General features: G+C 48.9%; 1 protein-coding gene across 3 annotated transcripts in view; it reads left to right on the top strand.

Moving 5' to 3' along the window:
• The first annotated feature begins 3875 nt into the window (after positions 1 to 3875).
• The window catches only part of LOC147024757 (E3 ubiquitin-protein ligase RNF130-like), a 64485-nt gene continuing 47769 nt past the window's right edge, over positions 3876 to 20591 (top strand). Inside the window, exons 1-2 of one of the 3 annotated variants that reach the window (XM_085884997.1) lie at positions 3876 to 4151; positions 7243 to 7539. In XM_085884997.1, the coding sequence (XP_085741123.1) occupies positions 7293 to 7539 (247 nt within the window). In that variant the 5' untranslated portion in view covers positions 3876 to 4151; positions 7243 to 7292. Of the gene's footprint in view, positions 4250 to 7242; positions 7540 to 20591 lie in introns of all 3 variants that reach the window. The other 2 variants (XM_085884996.1, XM_085884995.1) reach the window with 2 other exon arrangements.

Here is a 20591-nt window from a genome sequence, read left to right as displayed (position 1 = left end):
GAAAACACTGGCTTCGTCCACAGATCCTGAATCTTCCATTGGAGGAAGGTGGACAGGGTCTTGTGGACATCGTGTGTAGGGCAATGGCCTTCGGCGTCGCCTCAATCTGGCGGCTTCTCTACCGTCCGTCGGACTTAGTCTGGAGGTCCGCCGCCCTTCTCATCCTTCGTCAAGCTGGTATGCTTGACTTTTCATCAGGATTATTTTTAATGAATATGAAATGTATTGATTTGTCCTCGCTTCCACCTTTTTATAATAGCATATTAAATGCTTGGCGTGTTTTTTTCGTCGACCGTAATTATCTTTCCTACACCAAAGATATGTTTTTGAAGGAACCTCTGTTTCACAACTCTCTTTTTAAAAGAATAAGAATGGAGCGTTCTTTTATCGATCATTTTATTCAGAACGGTGTCCATTGTGTTTCTGATGTAATGATTGACAACACGAGATGGTAGAATGCTGTAGCACTAGCAACCAAGGTTGGCATACGGTCCTACCGCCAAGTATCTCTTTTATTATGTGAAGCACTTCAGGTGTACCAGAGAGTTAAGGTACACTGGGAGAGATCTCCTCACACTGGCGATGGCTCAACTGTAGCGAATCAAATCCTCTCTTCCCAAATCTCGTACTCACTCCCACTGTCATGATTTCCAGTTCAATTGTAAAACATTTACCAAGAATACATTTTGGAAACACACCACAAGTAGGTCTGAGAAAACGTCACATTTACCAGGCCTGTGTGAAAGCAATTCGACCTTCTTTAGGAACTTGGCAGTCAAGGAAGTGGCACAACTACTTGCCTCCAGAATACCTAACTAAAATACCTTCCAACCGAACTGGAAATCCTTTTACCATGTTCTTATTCCAAAGAAAACTGCTGACCTGTCTTGGAGGCTGGCACATTGGGTATTACCGACCAATAAACTCCTGCATGTTTTCTCCTCTGAAATACCTGACCAATGTCCCTTCTGTGGAACTCTCGAGACCTTGTCACATGCTGATGTTGAATGTGCACGCTTGATCCCTTTGTTTGGTTTGCTTTGTGAATTGTGCTCCAAGCTTTCTTTGAAGTTCACTTTAAAAGTTTTTATTCCTGGCTTTGAATCCAAAACACATCCACTGGAAGTGATTTTGGCCAACTTTCTCATTGCCACTGCAAAGAAGTCAATTTATCGCACAAGGAAAACAAAAATTGAAAATATTTCACGGTGTGCTGATAACCTTCTGGCTTTGTTTAAAGGAATCGTTTTGCCCGTATTAAAATGGAATTTTCTTTTTACACCTTCACAAACAAAATGTGCATTTTTTAAAGTGTGTGGGCTCTAAATGATGCACTTTGTACTGTTCAAAATGGTCTCTTAATTACAGACTGATCACTTTTGCTATCATGATGTAACCTTGTATTCTTGAACATGTAACTTTTGTGTCCTTATGAAAAATGGTTCTCCTTTGCAAATTGTTTTTTTATACTTTTGTAATAACAGTCATCTCTCTCTCTCTCTCTCTCTCTCTCTCTCTCTCTCTCTCTCTCTCTCTCTCTCTCTCTCTCTCTCTCTCTCTCTCTCTCTCTGTCTCTGTCTCTGTCTCTGTCTCTCTCTCTCTCTCTCTCTCTCTCTCTCTCTCTCTCTCTCTCTCTCTCTCTCTCTCTCTCTCTCTCTCTCTCTCTCTCTCTGTCTGTCTCTTACTCTCACTCTCTCTGTCTGTCTCTTACTCTCACTCTCTCTGTCTGTCTGTCTGTCTGTCTGTCTGTCTGTCTGTCTGTCTGTCTGTCTGTCTGTCTGTCTGTCTGTCTGTCTGTCTGTCTGTCTGTCTGTCTGTCTGTCTGTCTGTCTGTCTGTCTGTCTGTCTGTCTGTCTGTCTGTCTGTCTGTCTGTCTGTCTGTCTCTCTGTCTCTCTGTCTCTGGACATATCCAGATGGTGGTTATGTCTGGATGGTGTTTCTCTCCGGATATGTCTGTGCGGTGTTTGTCTCCGGCCAGTTTGGTTACGGATGTGTCTCGGCTGTATTTATGACTGGGCGGGAGTTGGTCTCTGGACCGTGTTTATAATATGACTGATAGAAAATGGATTTCAGACATTATTTTCTTTCCAACTTCACTGTTATTCTATGCAGAATCATTTTGATGAGATGGTATGAATCGTAATTTACGCTCCACCACACGCATGTCTGCCTTTCCTTCCTCTCACTTCACACTGTCTTCCCTTCCTCTACCCCTTCTCCTTTCACCTCCATCTCTTCACTCTCTCCACTCTCTCTCCCCCACCCCTCTCTTCCTCTTCCCCCCTCTTTTTCTCCCTCTTTCCATTTAGTATTTCGTCAGTGAAGCAAGGGTTGGTATTTGTTAGGAAATAATAATATGCAGCACCTGTTGTTTCTGAAATTATTGAGATGTTATTTTGTGTTTGGTTATGCTTTGTGAGATCACCTAGGTGGGCCAGTTGTCATTGGCCTATCATACAGAAAATGTTCAATGACTTCAGTTTAAGTCCCCAGCGGTGGGAGACACTGAAAGAACACCTTCCTGTCTCACTGCAGAAAATGCCAAAGACAAGGTGGTCAGCGAGAATTGACTGTGTAAGACCAATTGCACGGAATTTGGATAGTGTTAGTCATAATGTATTTAGCAATGATTTAAAAAAATACTTCATGAACAGTTTGAAATGGGGGCCTGCATCTCCCATCTGGCCTGGGCCTATTACCAGCTTTGCACGGGCCTGGGTGCTAATATCTATCTTGTGTTCCCCACCCCATCCCTGTCCCTTCCACAGATCTCCTCGTGTCTCTGTTCCCCACTGTTTTGTCCTTCCCACTCCCACCCCTCTTGTCTCACGCTCCCCTTGCTGTACGTTGTGTGTTCGCTCTCAGACGAGCCTCGACAAGGTATACAAAAAAAACCAAAAGTCCTTCCCATCTGAACCCATGGCTCAAGTTGTTGGGAAAGCAGGTTCAAATCCAAAACATTGTCCATCGTCTTCTAATGTCTTTGTCTTCCATGAGCATGAAACGATTTTAAACAAGTCAAATATCTTTTGTAGCATCCATCAGCAGGGAATCTGTACACAATGGCCTCCTCTTTTTGAGAGGTACCCTTCAGTATCCATGATAAGCCTGGTGTTGGCTAAACGGTTAAGGTGAAGATATGAGGGTTTCGAGTTTGAGCCCCTGTCGTGTCGTTGAATTCACACCAGGTGGGTTGACTCAGCCTGTCATCCTTGCGAGGTCGGCAAAATGAGTACCAGCTCACTGGAAACAAGGGCGCTGCATCATCGGCGTTGCTGTGCCCCAAGAAAATGATGCAACCAGCAACCACAGGCTGAACGTGAAATGATGATGAGTATCCACATATCTCGATGCTTGCTTGCTTATTCATTTGTGAAAGGTGAACATTGTGGGTGGGATCTCTCCATCTGAAGAACCGCATGCTACAAGGTGCAGTGCCCCCTGTCGTCAATGCGGTCCATGACAGTCCTTGCACGCATTGGCACGATTCGTTGATTATTAACACATCACCTGGTTTGCGGTAACCTATCACGACAAAGCTCGAAACCAGGGCGGGAATGGGGCGTGAGGTAAAAAAAAAAAAAAAAATTATGTACCTTGTGGCTTGAAGGATTTATCTCATGACGTAAAAATGCAGATTGAGTAAAGAATCTGCCAATTCCATCATGTCACAATCGGCCATAATTCACAACACCATTCTCTTTCATGAGTTAATTCACAATTCTTTTTCCATCACTGCTGTTGTTTTGTTTTATTTACGTGTTTTTTTTCCACGTTTCTGTTATTGTATTATTTAGGGAATAACATTTATGCATATTATCCTTTGGTAAGTCTCTTCTACTGATTAGATTTTTTAAAGCGGTGTATAAGTTTGAGTATCGGTGTCATAGCTTCCATATCACGAGTTTGATCGCTCCATGAGTGTTATATGTTTGGTACATTTTTTTTTTTTTTTTTACACTGAAGTTCGGGAAAAACCAAAATGTATAATAAGTGAAATTAGGTTTTGTGAGTGCTGAATCGAGTCAAACAAACCACAACACGAAACCGCACTTCAGATTGAGCCACTGGATCTGTGAAATGATCGAGCAACCCAGGAACGGTCAAGAAGGCGGAAGTGAATCGGTGATTGGGGTGCTGTACCTCAGAGGTGAATCAACAAGGAAGACAGGTTCTCTCTTTCGAATTCAACAATTGCTTGACCTCTGCTCTTCATTCCTGTCATATCTTGGATAGGATATCCAACTGGTATTTTAAATGTTTAGATAGTACCGAGAACACGTACCTGTCTTGTGTTAAAATGTCTACCTGTTTAACATTAAAGCGTCCACCTATAGTGTCAGGGACCATACCTGCTCAGTGTCAGGACGCCTACCGGTCCGGTGTCGGGGACCTTACCGGTCTGGTGTCAGGGACCTTACCGGTCTGGTGTCAGGGCGCCTCACCGGTCCGGTGTCAGGGCGCCTTACCGGTCCGGTGTCGGGCGCCTTACCGGTCCGGTGTCGGGCGCCTTACCGGTCTGGTGTAAGGGCGCCTTACCGGTCCGGTGTCAGGGCGCCTACCGGTCCGGTGTCAGGGCGCCTACCGGTCCGGTGTCAGGGCGCCTACCGGTCCGGTGTCAGGGCGCCTACCGGTCCGGTGTCAGGGCGCCTTACCGGTCCGGTGTCAGGGCGCCTTACCGGTCCGGTGTCAGGGCGCCTTACCGGTCCGGTGTCAGGGCGCCTACCTGTCCGGTGTCCTCTCTCTCTCTCTCTCTCTCTCTCTCTCTCTCTCTCTCACTCTCACACTCTCACACTCTCACACTCTCACACTCTCACACTCTCACACACTCACACTCACTCACTCACTCACTCACTCACTCACTCACCCACCCACTCACTCAGTCACTCACTCACTCAATCACACACTCACTCACTTACTCACTCACACACTCACTCACTCACTCACACACTCACACACTCACTCACTCACACACTCACTCACTCACACACTCACACACTCACACACTCACACACTCACTCACACACTCACACACTCACACACTCACACACTCTCACACACTCACACACTCTCGCACTCACACACTCACACACTCACACACTCTCTCTCACTCACACACTCACACACTCACCCCACTCACACACTCACACACTCACACACTCTCACACACTCTCACACGCTCACACTCTCTTTCTCTCTCTCTCTCGGTCCACCTCTCTCTCTCTCTCTCTCGGTCCACCTCTCTCTCTCTCTCTCTCTCTCTCGGTCCATCTCTCTCTCTCTCTCTCTCGGTCCACCTCTCTCTCTCTCTCTCTCTCGGTCCACCTCTCTCTCTCTCTCTCTCTCTCTCTCTCTCTCTCGGTCCACCTCTCTCTCTCTCTCTCTCTCTCTCTCTCGGTCCACCTCTCTCTCTCTCTCTCTCTCTCTCTCGGTCCACCTCTCTCTCTCTCTCTCTCTCTCTCTCTCGGTCCATCTCTCTCTCTCTCTCTCTCTCTCTCGGTCCATCTCTCTCTCTCTCTCTCTCTCTCTCTCTCGGTCCATCTCTCTCTCTCTCTCTCTCTCGGTCCATCTCTCTCTCTCTCTCTCTCTCTCTCTCTCTCTCTCTCTCTCTCTCTCTCTCTCTCTCGGTCCACCTCTCTCTCTCTCTCTCTCTCTCTCTCTCTCTCTCTCTCTCTCTCTCTCTCTCTCTCTCTCGGTCCATCTCTCTCTCTCTCTCTCTCTCTCTCTCTCTCTCTCTCTCTCTCTCTCTCTCTCTCTCTCTCTCTCTCTCTCTCTCTCTCTCTCTCTCTCTCGGTCCACCTCTCTCTCTCTCTCTCTCTCTCTCTCTCTCGGTCCACCTCTCTCTCTCTCTCTCTCTCTCTCTCTCTCTCTCTCTCTCTCTCTCTCTCTCTCGGTCCATCTCTCTCTCTCTCTCTCTCTCTCTCTCTCTCGGTCCATCTCTCTCTCTCTCTCTCTCTCTCTCTCGGTCCATCTCTCTCTCTCTCTCTCTCTCTCTCGGTCCATCTCTCTCTCTCTCTCTCTCTCGGTCCATCTCTCTCTCTCTCTCTCTCTCGGTCCATCTCTCTCTCTCTCTCTCTCTCTCTCTCTCTCTCTCTCTCTCTCTCTCTCTCTCTCTCTCTCTCTCTCTCTCTCTCTCTCTCTCTCTCTCTCTCTCTCTCTCTCTCTCTCTCTCTCTCTCGGTCCATCTCTCTCTCTCTCTCTCTCTCTCTCTCTCTCTCTCTCTCGGTCCACCTCTCTCTCTCTCTCGGTCCACCTCTCTCTCTCTCTCGGTCCACCTCTCTCTCTCTCTCTCTCGGTCCACCTCTCTCTCTCTCTCTCGACATCTCCACCTCTCTCTCTCTCTCGTCATCTCCACCTCTCTCTCTCTCTCGACATCTCCACCTCTCTCTCTCTCTCGGTCCACCTCTCTCTCTCTCTCGGTCCACCTCTCTCTCTCTCTCTCTCTCTCTCTCTCTCTCTCTCTCTCTCTCTCTCTCTCTCTCTCTCTCTCTCTCTCTCTCTCTCTCTCTCTCTCTCTCTCTCTCTCTCGGTCCACCTCTCTCTCTCTCTCTCGGTCCACCTCTCTCTCTCTCTCTCTCTCGGTCCACCTCTCTCTCTCTCTCTCTCTCTCGGTCCACCTCTCTCTCTCTCTCTCTCTCGGTCCACCTCTCTCTCTCTCTCTCTCTCTCTCTCTCTCTCTCTCTCCGTCCCCCTCTCTCTCTCTCTCTCGGTCCACCTCTCTCTCTCTCTCTCGGTCCACCTCTCTCTCTCTCTCTCGGTCCACCTCTCTCTCTCTCTCTCGGTCCACCTCTCTCTCTCTCTCTCGGTCCACCTCTCTCTCTCTCTCTCGGTCCACCTCTCTCTCTCTCTCTCGGTCCACCTCTCTCTCTCTCTCTCTCTCTCTCTCTCTCTCTCTCTCTCTCTCTCTCTCTCTCTCTCTCTCTCTCTCTCTCTCTCTCTCTCTCTCTCTCTCTCTCACACACACACACACACACACACACACACACACACACACACACACACACACACACACACACACACACACACACACACACACACACACACACACACTCCCCCTCCTCTCTTCTCCCCCTTTCTCTTTCTCTTTTACTCTTCCTCTTCACCACTTCATCCCATTTGCATTGCTTCACAGGCAGACTATTCTTAAGCAACAACAATACAGTTCTAAATATTTAGGTTTCCTTAAATAATAATTTAAGGAATTAAAAGTTTTGGTATTTTGCTCGTGGTGACATTTTCAGTTGCCTGCTGACACCCTGAGGTTGAGGTGTGGGGTGTGGGGTGGTACAAGATGCCTTCCCCAAAGCGTGTACAAGTCTGCTGGCTACTGTTGACATTGGGACCAACTGTGGCCTGGTTCTGGATGCACAAGACTGCTGACATCAATGTGAGCTCATGGGAAAACACCACAGCAAGCTGGTCTCAATGTCTATCTTCTTCCGATCCATTATATGGTGGTGATTCTCCAATAATTGGCGTGGAGGGCTGGATGCATGCAGCAGGGACAGATGGCCTTGCATGTGAAAGCGATGCTTTTGGTACGTATGCAATGAAAATATATTTAATATTCAGGGATTTTTACATTATAGTCATTTTAGGTTTGACTTATTTGCTAAAGTTTCCAATTAATTGAAAATGAATTTCATAAAAAAGGAAGAAAGATGTATAATGTTCTCTTGCTGAAATGAGAAGTGTGTGTTTGTGTTTGTGTCATCCTTTATTCTAAAGGGTTCCTGTTGTGTAATAATAAAATGGTATCATTGGAAAGCTAATAATCGATTAACTTGAAACTAAAATTTCAAAGTTATGAAACATCGTGTCCATTTAATCATAAGAAATGCCTTTCAGCATGTCTTGGAGCTTTATGTAACGGTTCCAACAGTAACATTTTTCTTATTCCCCTTTCGGATAAAGTGTGACGGACACGGAAGGAACACACAAAATTATACTTAGTAATACTAGTGCTTTTCGCAGCAATATAAATATGTATAAATGTACATATGAGCACACAAACAACAACAACCACAGCCATGACAATTTATTTATTTATTTGTCTCCATAGTCGACGCTCGTGGAAGAGCTAATACGAGTACACTGAACAGATTAGGATGCAACAGGATAAAAGGAACAGCAGAGAAGGGGACACACCAACAACAGAGCCGAAGGCCAATATAGGGGGAGGTGGACTGAGGGTCAGGAAAGGATGCATGGGATGAACAGGATGGAAAACTGGAAATTTGGAAGGAGAAGGGATTTGCGTGGTTAACGAGGGTAGACAAAAATCATGCTTTTGGATTGGGGACAATCTGAGATGGTGGGGAACAGCCATCTGGTGAAACAGGTGAACATCTGCAAATCAAAGGACAAAATGTTGTACCTCACAAATATTATGCTCTATTCACTCTATAATTTGCCCGAGATCACCTTCATCTGCTTGGAAGTCAGCTAACATTACCTTCATCAACCATCCTGGTTGGCGTGAGCAAAAAACACTTCTACGAAGTTCAGTGTTTGATGCCTTGGTTTGAACCTCCGCTTAAAATGAGTGAAATGAAACATTTTGTAAACTCCAAATTATTCTTCACCTTAATGCGTATTATCAAGTTCTTTCAACTTTCTTTATATAATACAAGAAAAAGTATTAGTTCCCAGTTGTAGGAAAAGTTTAAGTTAATCTTTCAATTTCAATATTTTCATGCACTTAACTCAATTAAAGTTATTTGTGTTGCATTCTTGGTTTCACTCGGAACCAGAGCTCTGAGATACTTGTACCGCCACCACAAAATGGTGGTGCAACATCGGGTGTCGGATGTTCGATTTGTCTAAAACAAGGACAATATCCTGCTTGCAAAATAAAATTTCCCAATGAACATTACTCGTGCCTGTTCTCCCATCATTTCAAAAGTGAATGTTGAGCTTTTCAAACGCAGTGCACAGAGGCTGGTGTAAACGAGAGACAGATGAACACATGGACAGACACCACGTTTCACATTATATAATGGATTATTTGTAATTCCGTATGATGCTCTACGATAGACCTTTACATGGAGAGAATTTGGGTCTTTCCCTGACCCTGAACCCCCTCTTCCAGATATCGTTGGTGTGGTGAGAAACAATACTTGGGGTACCCTGAGGCAACATGCAAATTTAGTACCTTCAGTCGCTTTTTATTTTTTTTGTTTTTTAGTTTTTGAAGCACATATGCATATATATATACATATATATATATATATATATATATATATATATATATATATATATATATATATATATTGTTGCGGAAATGGCCCTTAGTGTGTTATTAAATATATGATTAGCCCAGATCCCCCATTAAATGCATGTTTGGCCAGGTTGTTCGGTAATTGGATGTTACATGTGTGTCGGGAGGTGTCACAGGCTGTTATTTGTTTGTGCAGTGGTGGTGTACCGAGAGGTTCTTCTTCTTCCTTCCTTTCTGTGGACAATAGTCCCCGCCCAGCGCTGAGAGAGGGAGTGGCCTAGAGAAGGAAGTGAAACTGAAGGGAGGAGCCAGTGGGCTTCGAGGCGAGCGAGCGAAGGAAAGGCAGTGGTGGATCTGCCGGGAGAGAAACTGAACCTGAGCGCAGAGCCTGCCATTTTTGGCAGTAAAAGAAACTGCCTGCACATCGAGTCTGCGATTTTGGCAGTAAGTGAAACTGAGAGCGTTGAGTCGTCCGATCGACTTTGTGGAGGAGTGGTTTTGGCCGGCAGTGCCCCTGCGGAGCCCAACACCTCGATTTGGCCTTGTCTGGTGAACAGGCCAGGCCTGGACTTGTATACTGGACCTTGGGAGAAACCAGCTGAAACCCACCATCGATCTTTCGCTCTGGTGCAGTCGACCTCGCGGGGTCTGAACGCGCCGAGGCTGCGTGCGTGAGGGCTGCGACACATGGACGAGCGCCATTTTGCCAGGCGGCGTGCTCGAACTTGGGTGCTCGAATCCGTGAACATCGGCTTGTCATGAGCCACATTCGTGCTTTTGATACTTTTCTCTCGTCCATGAAACATCACCAAGTACTCTGTGTCTTGTCTACATGCTGCCTGTGTCTTGTCTGCATGTTGTTTAAGGCTTATCTCGTTTGGGTCCCCTTCGATACCCGTCATCCGTAGCTCCCTAGTTAAGAACGGGTAATAGATTAATTATAACATTGTCATGAATGCTTTGCTTGTGTTCTGTTTCCCCGATGTGTCCCCAATAAATCTGGCTGATTCGTATGAAGTTGCCGCTTTGAATTAATTTGTGCCCCGCCGAGGATTGATCTACTCGATTTGGATATAAAAACCAAAATGGTTACAGACTGGCAGAATTCGCTCGGTCTCTGACAAAACCAGTCTGTAACCGGAGTCTATTTCGCCAACTGCTAAGGTCCAGGGGTATGTTGGTATCACGATTCGAGACGCGTGACCCGAGGCCTGTGCCGAACCAGCCAGCGTTATAACCCCAGAGACTGCGGTGGTCAGGGTGGCGCCGAATCTGTAACATTTGGCTGTCGAGAGTAGGGTGCGAAAACCCAAACTGGTTACGGACAGTAATTGACGCACTCGTCTGAATCCGCCCCAGCCCCGAATCTTTAACAATATATACTGTATATTTATATATATATTTATATATATTTATATATATATATATATATATATATATATATATATATATATATATATATATATATTTCTTCTTCTTCTTTCGGCTGCTCCCTTTCGGGGTCGCCACAGCGGATCATCCGTATGATCCGCATAGTGATTTGGCACATGTTTTACGCCGGATGCCCTTCCTGACGCAACCCTGGTCGCCTCTTACGACACAGGGATATGGTACACCTATTTTAACCGGAGTATACACCGGCCCAGTACACTGGTACTCATTTCGCCGACCTCGGAAGGATGACAGGCTGAGTCAACCCCCTGATGTATTAATTCATTGGCCCAACGGGGCTTGAAATCAGGACCTTTTGGATCCCTAACCACTGCACCAACACCAGGCTTTATATATATATATATATATATATATATATATATATATATATATATATATATATATATATATATATATATATATATATATATATATATATATATATATATATATATATATATTGTTGTGGTTACCAGATTCGCAAACCACCATTCAGGTCCCTTAGGTGAGGTATCTCGGTAAGTGCATGTGTAGTTAGGCCCAAACCCGTTGTCTAGTGGGAATACATGTCATTTATACGTGCTGCGACTCTTCAGGATAGCCGTTTTTCTTTTACTATCTTTATTTTGGACCAACCGCCATGATCACAACCACAACATCAACCACCAATCACAACGCCGCTTCACCACAACCGCCACGACCTTCCCGTCACACCTCGCAACCGTAGCATCGCCACCGTTCTTGCCCCGCTGTGGGTACCGGTGTTGGACTCATGCAGAACGCGCGTCGAACAGCGTGTACAAAATCACGGATTTTGTGCTTCAAAAACGGATCAAAAACGACACACGCCCACTTTTTGCCATCCAATCGGTGAGCGAGGGGCGAATTGGCCCCGCCCCCAGGGCGATCGATATATGCAAATTTGTGGATCAAAAAGCCTTCACGCCCACTTTTTGTCGGGCCAATGGGGAGCGAGGTGAAAGGTCAAAGGGAGGGGGTCAAAGGCGAAGTTACGGGGGGATAAAAGGACGGTGTTCGTCAGTCAGGAAAAGGAGAACGAGAACGAAAAGGAGAACGAGAACGAAAAGGAGAACGAGAACGGAGAGAGAGAGGAGAACGAAGTCTGGAGCCCGAAGCCTGCAGTGGCTGGAGAAGCTGAAGAGAGTCGGACGAGGGGGTGCTCGCGTCGGTGCCAGGAGCTGCACGCCCGAGGGAGGCCGGCAGCGCGACCTGGCCGAGGTGGAGACGCACACCAGGGATAATAAAGATCCTCTATACCCCGAGCATCAGCAACCCCCTCCTGTTTCCCCCCGCGCTGAGATAGTGCGACCAAGGGGGCCCCGTTCCCACCCCCTACCAGACACCGTCCACGAGGCCCGCGGGTTGCGGGGCCATCGCCGCTCCGCGTCTCATCACCAGACGGGTAGGCCCGACCCGGTCTCGGCCTCAGGCCGCCTGATTCTTGAGGTATTTCTTTTCCTTGGTTTTGGGTATGTGTTGTCAGCGCCGTCTGTGAGGTAGAATTGTATAAGTGTTGCCGTGTGCTCGGTAGTCGGTATTAGCTCTGCACATTGTTTTCGCTTTTATATTTGCTTTTTGTGTAAATGGAATATTGTTTTCTTTTTTTTGTGTGCTTTTGGTGGAATTGTATTTGTGTGCTTCCCGTGTGCCGCGAATAAATGTGCTTTATTGTTGAACTGTTCTCCCGCTTCGCTTCGTCTTTTCCTCCATTGAATCCCCATCTTGCTTCACGTAAAGGGTTGGTAGTGGGCTGAATACGCCCGATAATTAATCGAACCGTCGAGGTCGACGATAACACCGCTCGGTTATTCTGATAGTACGGAACGGGTCGCTTAAGTGGCCCGTGTCCGAAGTCGACCTGCGGCGAGGTGCGATCGCCCGGTCTACCCTCCGCGTGGGTACTTAGGTAGTTCGAATTTGGCGAGCAACCCTATCCCACGCGGGGGCTGATTGGCTCGATCGCGGTGAGACCGAAAGGTCCACCCGTGACTGGTTCCCGGCGTTAGTCCGAGAGGGTCACGACTGGATTGTCCGTCCGGTGGGCGACGTGCCGCGATTCGAGTTACGTGGCCGTCGCACGCCGGCGGGCGCGAAAACCGCAACACTGGTGTCAGGTCGTGCGATACAAATTCATCGCCCTCCTCGCGGCACTGGTATTGGAGAGCGGGACAACAGGCTCTCCTGTCTCCAGCGAAATTCACGGGAATCGGTCCAGGGGTGAGAGAAGCGACCCCCGATTCCCTCCAAATTACGAGCGAGCGAAATTAACCCTTCACGAGAAGCAAGATGGCGTCTCAAGGCGAGCGGGAGCCGGGGGTATTAGAAATGGATGTAGAATGTGTAGGATCCATGGCCCAGGATGGAATCCCCGAGCAGGAAATGTTGATTGTGCAGGAACACGGACTCGCCCAACTAAACCCAGAACCTGAAATGGGTGCGGCAGCGGCCGCAGTGTATGACACCTCCCCCCCCCTCTCCACCAAAACCCTTCCCCAACCCTTGCCGAAACCCAACCCTTGCCCAACCCTTGCCGAAAGTGCATCCAACATGGCCCAGCTATGCGCCATGCTGGCGGCAATGAACGAAAAGATGAATGCGAAAATGATCGAAAAAATGGATGCAAACACAAATGAAATGAAAAACGAAATGAAAGGCATGAACGAAAAGATGAATGCGAAAATGATCGAAAAAATGGATGCAAACACAAATGAAATGAAAAACGAAATGAAAGGCATGAACGAAAAGATGGATACAAATACAAATGAAGTGAAAACGACGATGGATGCGAATACACAGCAAATGAGGGAAGAGATGAAAAAGTTCCGGGGTGAGACGCAGAACATGGGCCGATGCCTGCAGGCGGGCATGAAGGCCGTGACAAAGGAAATAATAGTTGAGACAAGGGAGGTAAAGGGGGAAGAGTTGGCAGAGACACGGGAGATAGAAAAAATAGAGGAAAGACTACACGAGGAAGACGGGGTAAGTGACGCGCACACACACACGGAGGTAGTGGAGGATAATGGGGGTGAGCTCGCGGAGCGTGCAGGGACCCGGTGCGAGCACCTGGATGGCCTCCTCCAGGAACGAGGGGAGGGAGTATGCCCCCTTGAGGTGAGTCACGACCAGGTGAGTTCGGTCGTGCTTTGCGAGGTTGAGAGGAGGAGTGCTGTGGACGGGTGCACGGAGAGCTTGAGGGGTATAGAGGCCCCGGAGACCCTTGTGGGGACACGAATCCCCAGTGTGGTTGTCCCTGTGTGTGTGGTGCAAGGTGTGAGTGCGGCACCGTGTGTGGAAGCGACCCCGTGTGTGGAAGCGACCCCGTGTGTGAGTGGTGTGGTGGCGATGGTGCCAGAGTGCGTGCTTCCCAGCACGCCGTGTGTGGATGAGGCACCGTGTGTGGAAGAGGCCGTGTGTGTGAGTGAAACGGCCAGTGTGGATGAGGAACCGCGGTTGAGTGCCCCCGCGTGTGTGGATGAGGCACCGTGTGTGAGTGAGGCCGTGTGTGTGGATGAAACGGCCAGTGTGAGTGAGGCACCGCGGTTGAGTTCCCCCGCGTGTGTGAGTGAGGGACGATGTGTGGATGAGGTACCGCGGTTGAGTGCCCCCGCGTGTGTGAGTGAGGCACGAGTGAATGGAGCACCACGTGTGAGTGGTATGGGTTATGCAAGGGAGACCGTGTGTGTGAGAGAGCGGTATGTGACGGAGATGTCGGTCGGCATGCGGGAGCACGCAGCCGCGTCTCCCCGTGTGAATGTGATGGAGTGGACTGTGTGCGTCGTGACACGCAGGTGTGCGTGGGTTGAATGGAGACGACGACGGCGACAGAGGAGAGAAAGCCGAGTAGCGGCTGTAGTTGTTTCGTGGACCGTGCCGGGTTCACCCAGCAGTGAGCACGCGGTTCGTGCTGTGCAACGCACGAGACCACCACGTGCTCGCTTGCGAGAGTGAAGTCCCGGTCCGGAAACGCACGCGGTGGATTTGCCGATCCCGCGGACGGACAAAGTTTAGGCAGGTAAATGGATTTGGACCGGAAGGGTTCTCCACGCGATCGTGTGTGTTCAGCTCCAACGGGCAAAGCACATGTGTTCGCATGGGGAACCCCTCGAGACGTGGGGCTTGTGTTTTTTTTATGCGCACGGTGACGTCATGGCTGCACGTGGGGTTGGAATCCGGCAGGAGGGGTATCTCTGCCGGATGGTCCCGTCCAAGGAGGGACGAGGAACACGTGCAGCTGCATGACGTCACGGGCAGGTGCAAAGTGCGCGAGCTCTGAGTTGCCGCGCAGGTGCTGCGCATGGAAAAAAAAAAAAAAAAAGCAAGCCTCACTTTCGGGTGTACAGGATTCCTGGGCAAGGGGTGGAAGACCCCCTTACCTGGGCACAGGATGGAAACTAGTTAGGGGGAAGGGTTAGCTTAGTTAGACCGACTTCATGGGGCAGGGGTAAGTCCTCATGGAGTCCGTGGAATGGATTAGTTAGAGGGATTGTAGCCAGATTTAGGTTGGGAAATTGATTTATGGGATTATTTTGGAGACAGTGACAGACAGTGAATGTGTAGAGGGGACGTAGTTTAGCAACGTAGTGTTAAAAGGAACGTGCTTTAGTGTAAGGGATGACGTGGGAGCACGAGTTAGTCAGGGGATGTAGTTAGAAGGATGGCAGAGTTCAGCGGTGTGTGTGTTGAAGAGTTGTGAGGTGAGTACTTGTTGAGTGAGTGAGGCCAGCGGGTCTGTGTGAGTGGAGCGAATGGGGAATGCATGGTGCGATGAGTGATTGGAGGGAGGAGTGACTCCCGCCCAAGGGACCCCGGGGTCAGAGTAAAGTGAGTTAGCTGGGTTAGTCAAATTGAAAAATGGAGGTCGTTTTGCTGTTGGTGGGAAAGTAGGCTCGAGACCCATTTGGAGGGGTGCAGGAGCCCTGTTGACGGGCTTGGGAGCGTGGCTGCGAAAGGTGAGTATCGCTGAGAGGGTACCCCGGGCACCAGGCCAGTCGGCCGCGGTAGGCCATGGGCCCATGGGGGGCCGGGATAGAGTAGTGGGCACGGGTGCGCCTGCTTGGTGCGGGGGCCCGGGGCACCATTAGCCGCGTGGGCAGTGTTGTGGGCACGGGTGACCCTCGGAAAGGGGCCCGGGAGGCCGGCCTGCCACGTGTGCGTTTCAGGGGAGGTGCCATGGGGGGCACTCCCCGGTGTTAGGGAGCTGGTAGGCTCGGAGGCAGTGTAGTGCCCGGGGGTGCCATAGCGGGAGATTCGGCAGAGGGTCGTGCCTGCCAAAGGGAGCCACGTGTCCCAGCCAGGAGACCGTGTGAGGGCACGGAGAGAAAATTTGGGGGCGAGGCCCGAAATTGTAAGGACACCAACACAGGCGACGGGAATCTGGGTTGTTAGAACCAATAGTTTAAGCGAGAGGCGCTTGTTGAAAGCCCCGGGGTAGTTTAACAGTTAAATGGTTAGGGTAGATTAGGAGATGTACCCCTCCGCACCATCCATCCCCTCGCTGTCGTTGTGGGCCGCTGGACCCACTTGGTGTTAAGATCGCCGAACTCTGGAGAGGCCATTCTGAGGCTTCGTTGGGCCTCGACACAGGACGTTAGCTCTCCCTTGTTCCCCTCCGGGAAGGGAACGTAGGGGTTGGGAGTAGGCTAGGTGACAGTATAGGTTAGCCGAACAAGGACGATAAAGGGGGTTAGGGGACGATTTATAGTGGGGAAGTAAAAATAAAAGCAACAAAAAAAATAAGTGGGGGCTAAATTGGTTTTTCACAAATTAAGGGAGTGGGTATGTACAGTGACAGGCAAAGGCGATAGGTTGGGAGGGAGACAGGTAGGTAGGTCCGAGCCCGCCTTCCGAGTGGCCAGCACCACCGCACTCCCTCCACCAACCTCCACTGAACGGCAAAGGCTGGCCAACTTCATCGGCTGGCCGTGTTTTGCTGCAAGGCAGAGGCCGGCTAACTTCATCGGCAGCTGTTGTTGTGCTGCAAGGCCTGTACCGGCCAGTTCATCTGCAGCTGTGGTGCTTCAAGGCCTGTGCCGGCCAGTTCATCTGCCGGCTGTGTTTGCCTGCAGCGGCCTTCTTCTGCGGGCTGTGTTTGCCTGCTGCCTTTGCCATGCCATGCCCACTGCCCACGTTCACCAGCCCCGTTCAATTTTTGCTTTGCCCCCCCCCTGTTCATTTCCATGTGCGCCAGGATCCGCAAGGCAACAGTTTGCAAGCTGCAAGAACTGCCCTGTTGGCAGCTACAACACGGGCCTGCAGTGGCGGCCCGTGCACCGTGTTTGTGTCCATCCATCCATTCGTTGTGCTCATTGCGTGTGCCACTTGAGCTGGCACGGAGACTGCGTTGTGCAGCCCAAGCACCGTTGTGGTTCACTGAGTTCAGTTCAAAAGGGAAGGCCTTGGACTGCGTGTGAGCAGCCAGCCACGTTCCCTGTCACCTGCATTGTTTCGAGCCAGAGACTGCATGCGGGCAGCCTGGCTCCCTGCTAACTGCTTTTCTTTTGCAGAGTTCAGTGATCCTGGGCCATGGTTTAGTGTAAAATTTGTAAGTTAAGGTTAAGATGTACTGTACATATGAGTGCGCCCCCGGCATGTCTGTCTAGCGCCGGCAATTTTATTTAAGTCGTCCGTGTGAGTGAGTTTGTTTAGGTAGTTACGCAGCCCTCAGGTTATTTATTTTGGGGACACGAATACCATGAATGTCGCACTCAGGGATCCGTAGGTAAAATGTACTAGGGGAAAACTACACATGATGGCACACGAAAATTTGACGACTTGGGACGAGTCTGTAAAAAGGGAAGGGGGTAGTGTTGTGGTTACCAGATTCGCAAACCACCATTCAGGTCCCTTAGGTGAGGTATCTCGGTAAGTGCATGTGTAGTTAGGCCCAAACCCGTTGTCTAGTGGGAATACATGTCATTTATACGTGCTGCGACTCTTCAGGATAGCCGTTTTTCTTTTACTATCTTTATTTTGGACCAACCGCCATGATCACAACCACAACATCAACCACCAACCACAACGCCGCTTCACCACAACCGCCACGACCTTCCCGTCACACCTCGCAACCGTAGCATCGCCACCGTTCTTGCCCCGCTGTGGGTACCGGTGTTGGACTCATGCAGAACGCGCGTCGAACAGCGTGTACAAAATCACGGATTTTGTGCTTCAAAAACGGATCAAAAACGACACACGCCCACTTTTTGCCGTCCAATCGGTGAGCGAGGGGCGGGTGGCCCGCCCCCAGGGCGATCGATATATGCAAATTTGTGGATCAAAAAGCCTTCACGCCCACTTTTTGTCGGGCCAATGGGGAGCGAGGTGAAAGGTCAAAGGCGAAGTTACGGGGGGATAAAAGGACGGTGTTCGTCAGTCAGGAAAAGGAGAACGAGAACGAAAAGGAGAACGAGAACGAAAAGGAGAACGAGAACGGAGAGAGAGGAGAACGAAGTCTGGAGCCCGAAGCCTGCAGTGGCTGGAGAAGCTGAAGAGAGTCGGACGAGGGGGTGCTCGCGTCGGTGCCAGGAGCTGCACGCCCGAGGGAGGCCGGCAGCGCGACCTGGCCGAGGTGGAGACGCACACCAGGGATAATAAAGATCCTCTATACCCCGAGCATCAGCAACCCCCTCCTGTTTCCCCCCGCGCTGAGATAGTGCGACCAAGGGGGCCCCGTTCCCACCCCCTACCAGACACGGTCCACGAGGCCCGCGGGTTGCGGGGCCATCGCCGCTCCGCGTCTCATCACCAGACGGGTAGGCCCGACCCGGTCTCGGCCTCAGGCCGCCTCATTCTTGAGGTATTTCTTTTCCTTGGTTTTGGGTATGTGTTGTCAGCGCCGTCTGTGAGGTAGAATTGTATAAGTGTTGCCGTGTGCTCGGTAGTCGGTATTAGCTCTGCACATTGTTTTCGCTTTTATATTTGCTTTTTGTGTAAATGGAATATTGTTTTCTTTTTTTTGTGTGCTTTTGGTGGAATTGTATTTGTGTGCTTCCCGTGTGCCGCGAATAAATGTGCTTTATTGTTGAACTGTTCTCCCGCTTCGCTTCATCTTTTCCTCCATTGAATCCCCATCTTGCTTCACGTAAAGGGTTGGTAGTGGGCTGAATACGCCCGATAATTAATCGAACCGTCGAGGTCGACGATAACACCGCTCGGTTATTCTGATAGTACGGAACGGGTCGCTTAAGTGGCCCGTGTCCGAAGTCGACCTGCGGCGAGGTGCGATCGCCCGGTCTACCCTCCGCGTGGGTACTTAGGTAGTTCGAATTTGGTGAGCAACCCTATCCCACGCGGGGGCTGATTGGCTCGATCGCGGTGAGACCGAAAGGTCCACCCGTGACTGGTTCCCGGCGTTAGTCCGAGAGGGTCACGACTGGATTGTCCGTCCGGTGGGCGACGTGCCGCGATTCGAGTTACGTGGCCGTCGCACGCCGGCGGGCGCGAAAACCGCAACAATATATATATATATATATATATATATATATATATATATATATATATATATATATATATATATATATATTTATATATATATTTATATATTTATATATATATATATATATATATATATATATATATATATATATATATATATATATATATATATACATTGCTAAATAAAAAGCCCATTTTCTTTCAGATTTTGACCCAGATTCTGATATATTTGGTGAGGTGGTAACCTATGATCATCAAATATGGTATGAAATGTGATAAATAACTGTCAATTAAGACCTAACCATGATCGGTAAAATCAGCAAAGGAGGAGTCACGTGACCTCTCAAATATGCCAATCATTCAAAAACTGAACATAGTACAAATACAATCCACACATCGATTTCAAGGTAATTTTACTGCTCATCTAAAGATGTAACTCTCAAGGGTGGAAAGTTTGAAGAAAAAAGGTTGCCATATTAGCTAACTTCACCATATATACACCTCAAATATCCATGCATCGTATAGTTTAAAAGAACCAAGTTAACGTCGTGATTTGATTTTTGATCGTAGATGTTTGATTAATTTCATCGTAGATGTCTCACCTCAAATGAGAAATTTTTTTGGAGTGTGAATTGTTGGTAATGTAATGTACTGAAATGGAAGATGCTTAGCAGGCAGACACGAGCGGGAGGACAGTCGAGCCGGGCTGTGTTGTACAAGCGCGAGCGCGGGCGTACTCTGCCCGGCGGCTCTCCTTTATTACGTATGCACACGCACGAGCCGCGTTCGACTACTGCATTCCTACGACGCCTCAGGTGGCGCGCACACCTTATATCCCTTGCAGATACGATGACCACCACGACCACTCCTCCCATCATCACGCCCATCATGCATCATCATCATGCCCCTCCCCGTAGGCCCGCAGACTACACCACAGGTAAAAACGGGAATTCATTGTAAAAATTCAGTGACTAAATATCGGAGTGGGTGGAGCTGGTAACCTTGGCAACCATTATGTTTTTTTTTCTTTTCAAATGGTTTCTGGTCACTATCACATCAATATTCAATCACAGGTAAGATATATTTCATTACTTACAATATTATCGATATCTCCGACCTCTTAACGATGTCTTATCTGAGGGGCCATTCAAAAATGATGAACGTAACGTGTGGGGGTTGGGGTTTGGAGTTTAGTGGGGATGGGTGTGTGTGTCCAAACATGATTGAGTTTTTCACTTACAGTGGGTTGGGGTGGGGGGGGGGTGTTTCCAGAGCCGTTATGTAATGACCTTTTTCGTTACTTACTAAAACGAGCTGTAAAAGGACTTTTTGGACGTTTCTGGATGAGCTTTCCCATAACGTTGAACAACGTTCTGATTGAGCATTTCTCGATTAGCCATGGCCTTGCAGAGAGATTTCACGAAGCTCGTCGATGGATGAAAGTGACGCCACCTCCCTGAGAAGAAGAAAGAAGAAGAAGGAAGAGGC

This window comes from Eptatretus burgeri, chromosome 6, assembly GCF_056783735.1.
Source record: "Eptatretus burgeri isolate ZD-2024b chromosome 6, Ebu_testis_v1, whole genome shotgun sequence".
NCBI lineage: Eukaryota > Metazoa > Chordata > Myxini > Myxiniformes > Myxinidae > Eptatretus > Eptatretus burgeri.
Note: the sequence above shows the minus strand (reverse complement) of the source record. Positions and strands in the feature narration are given on the sequence as shown.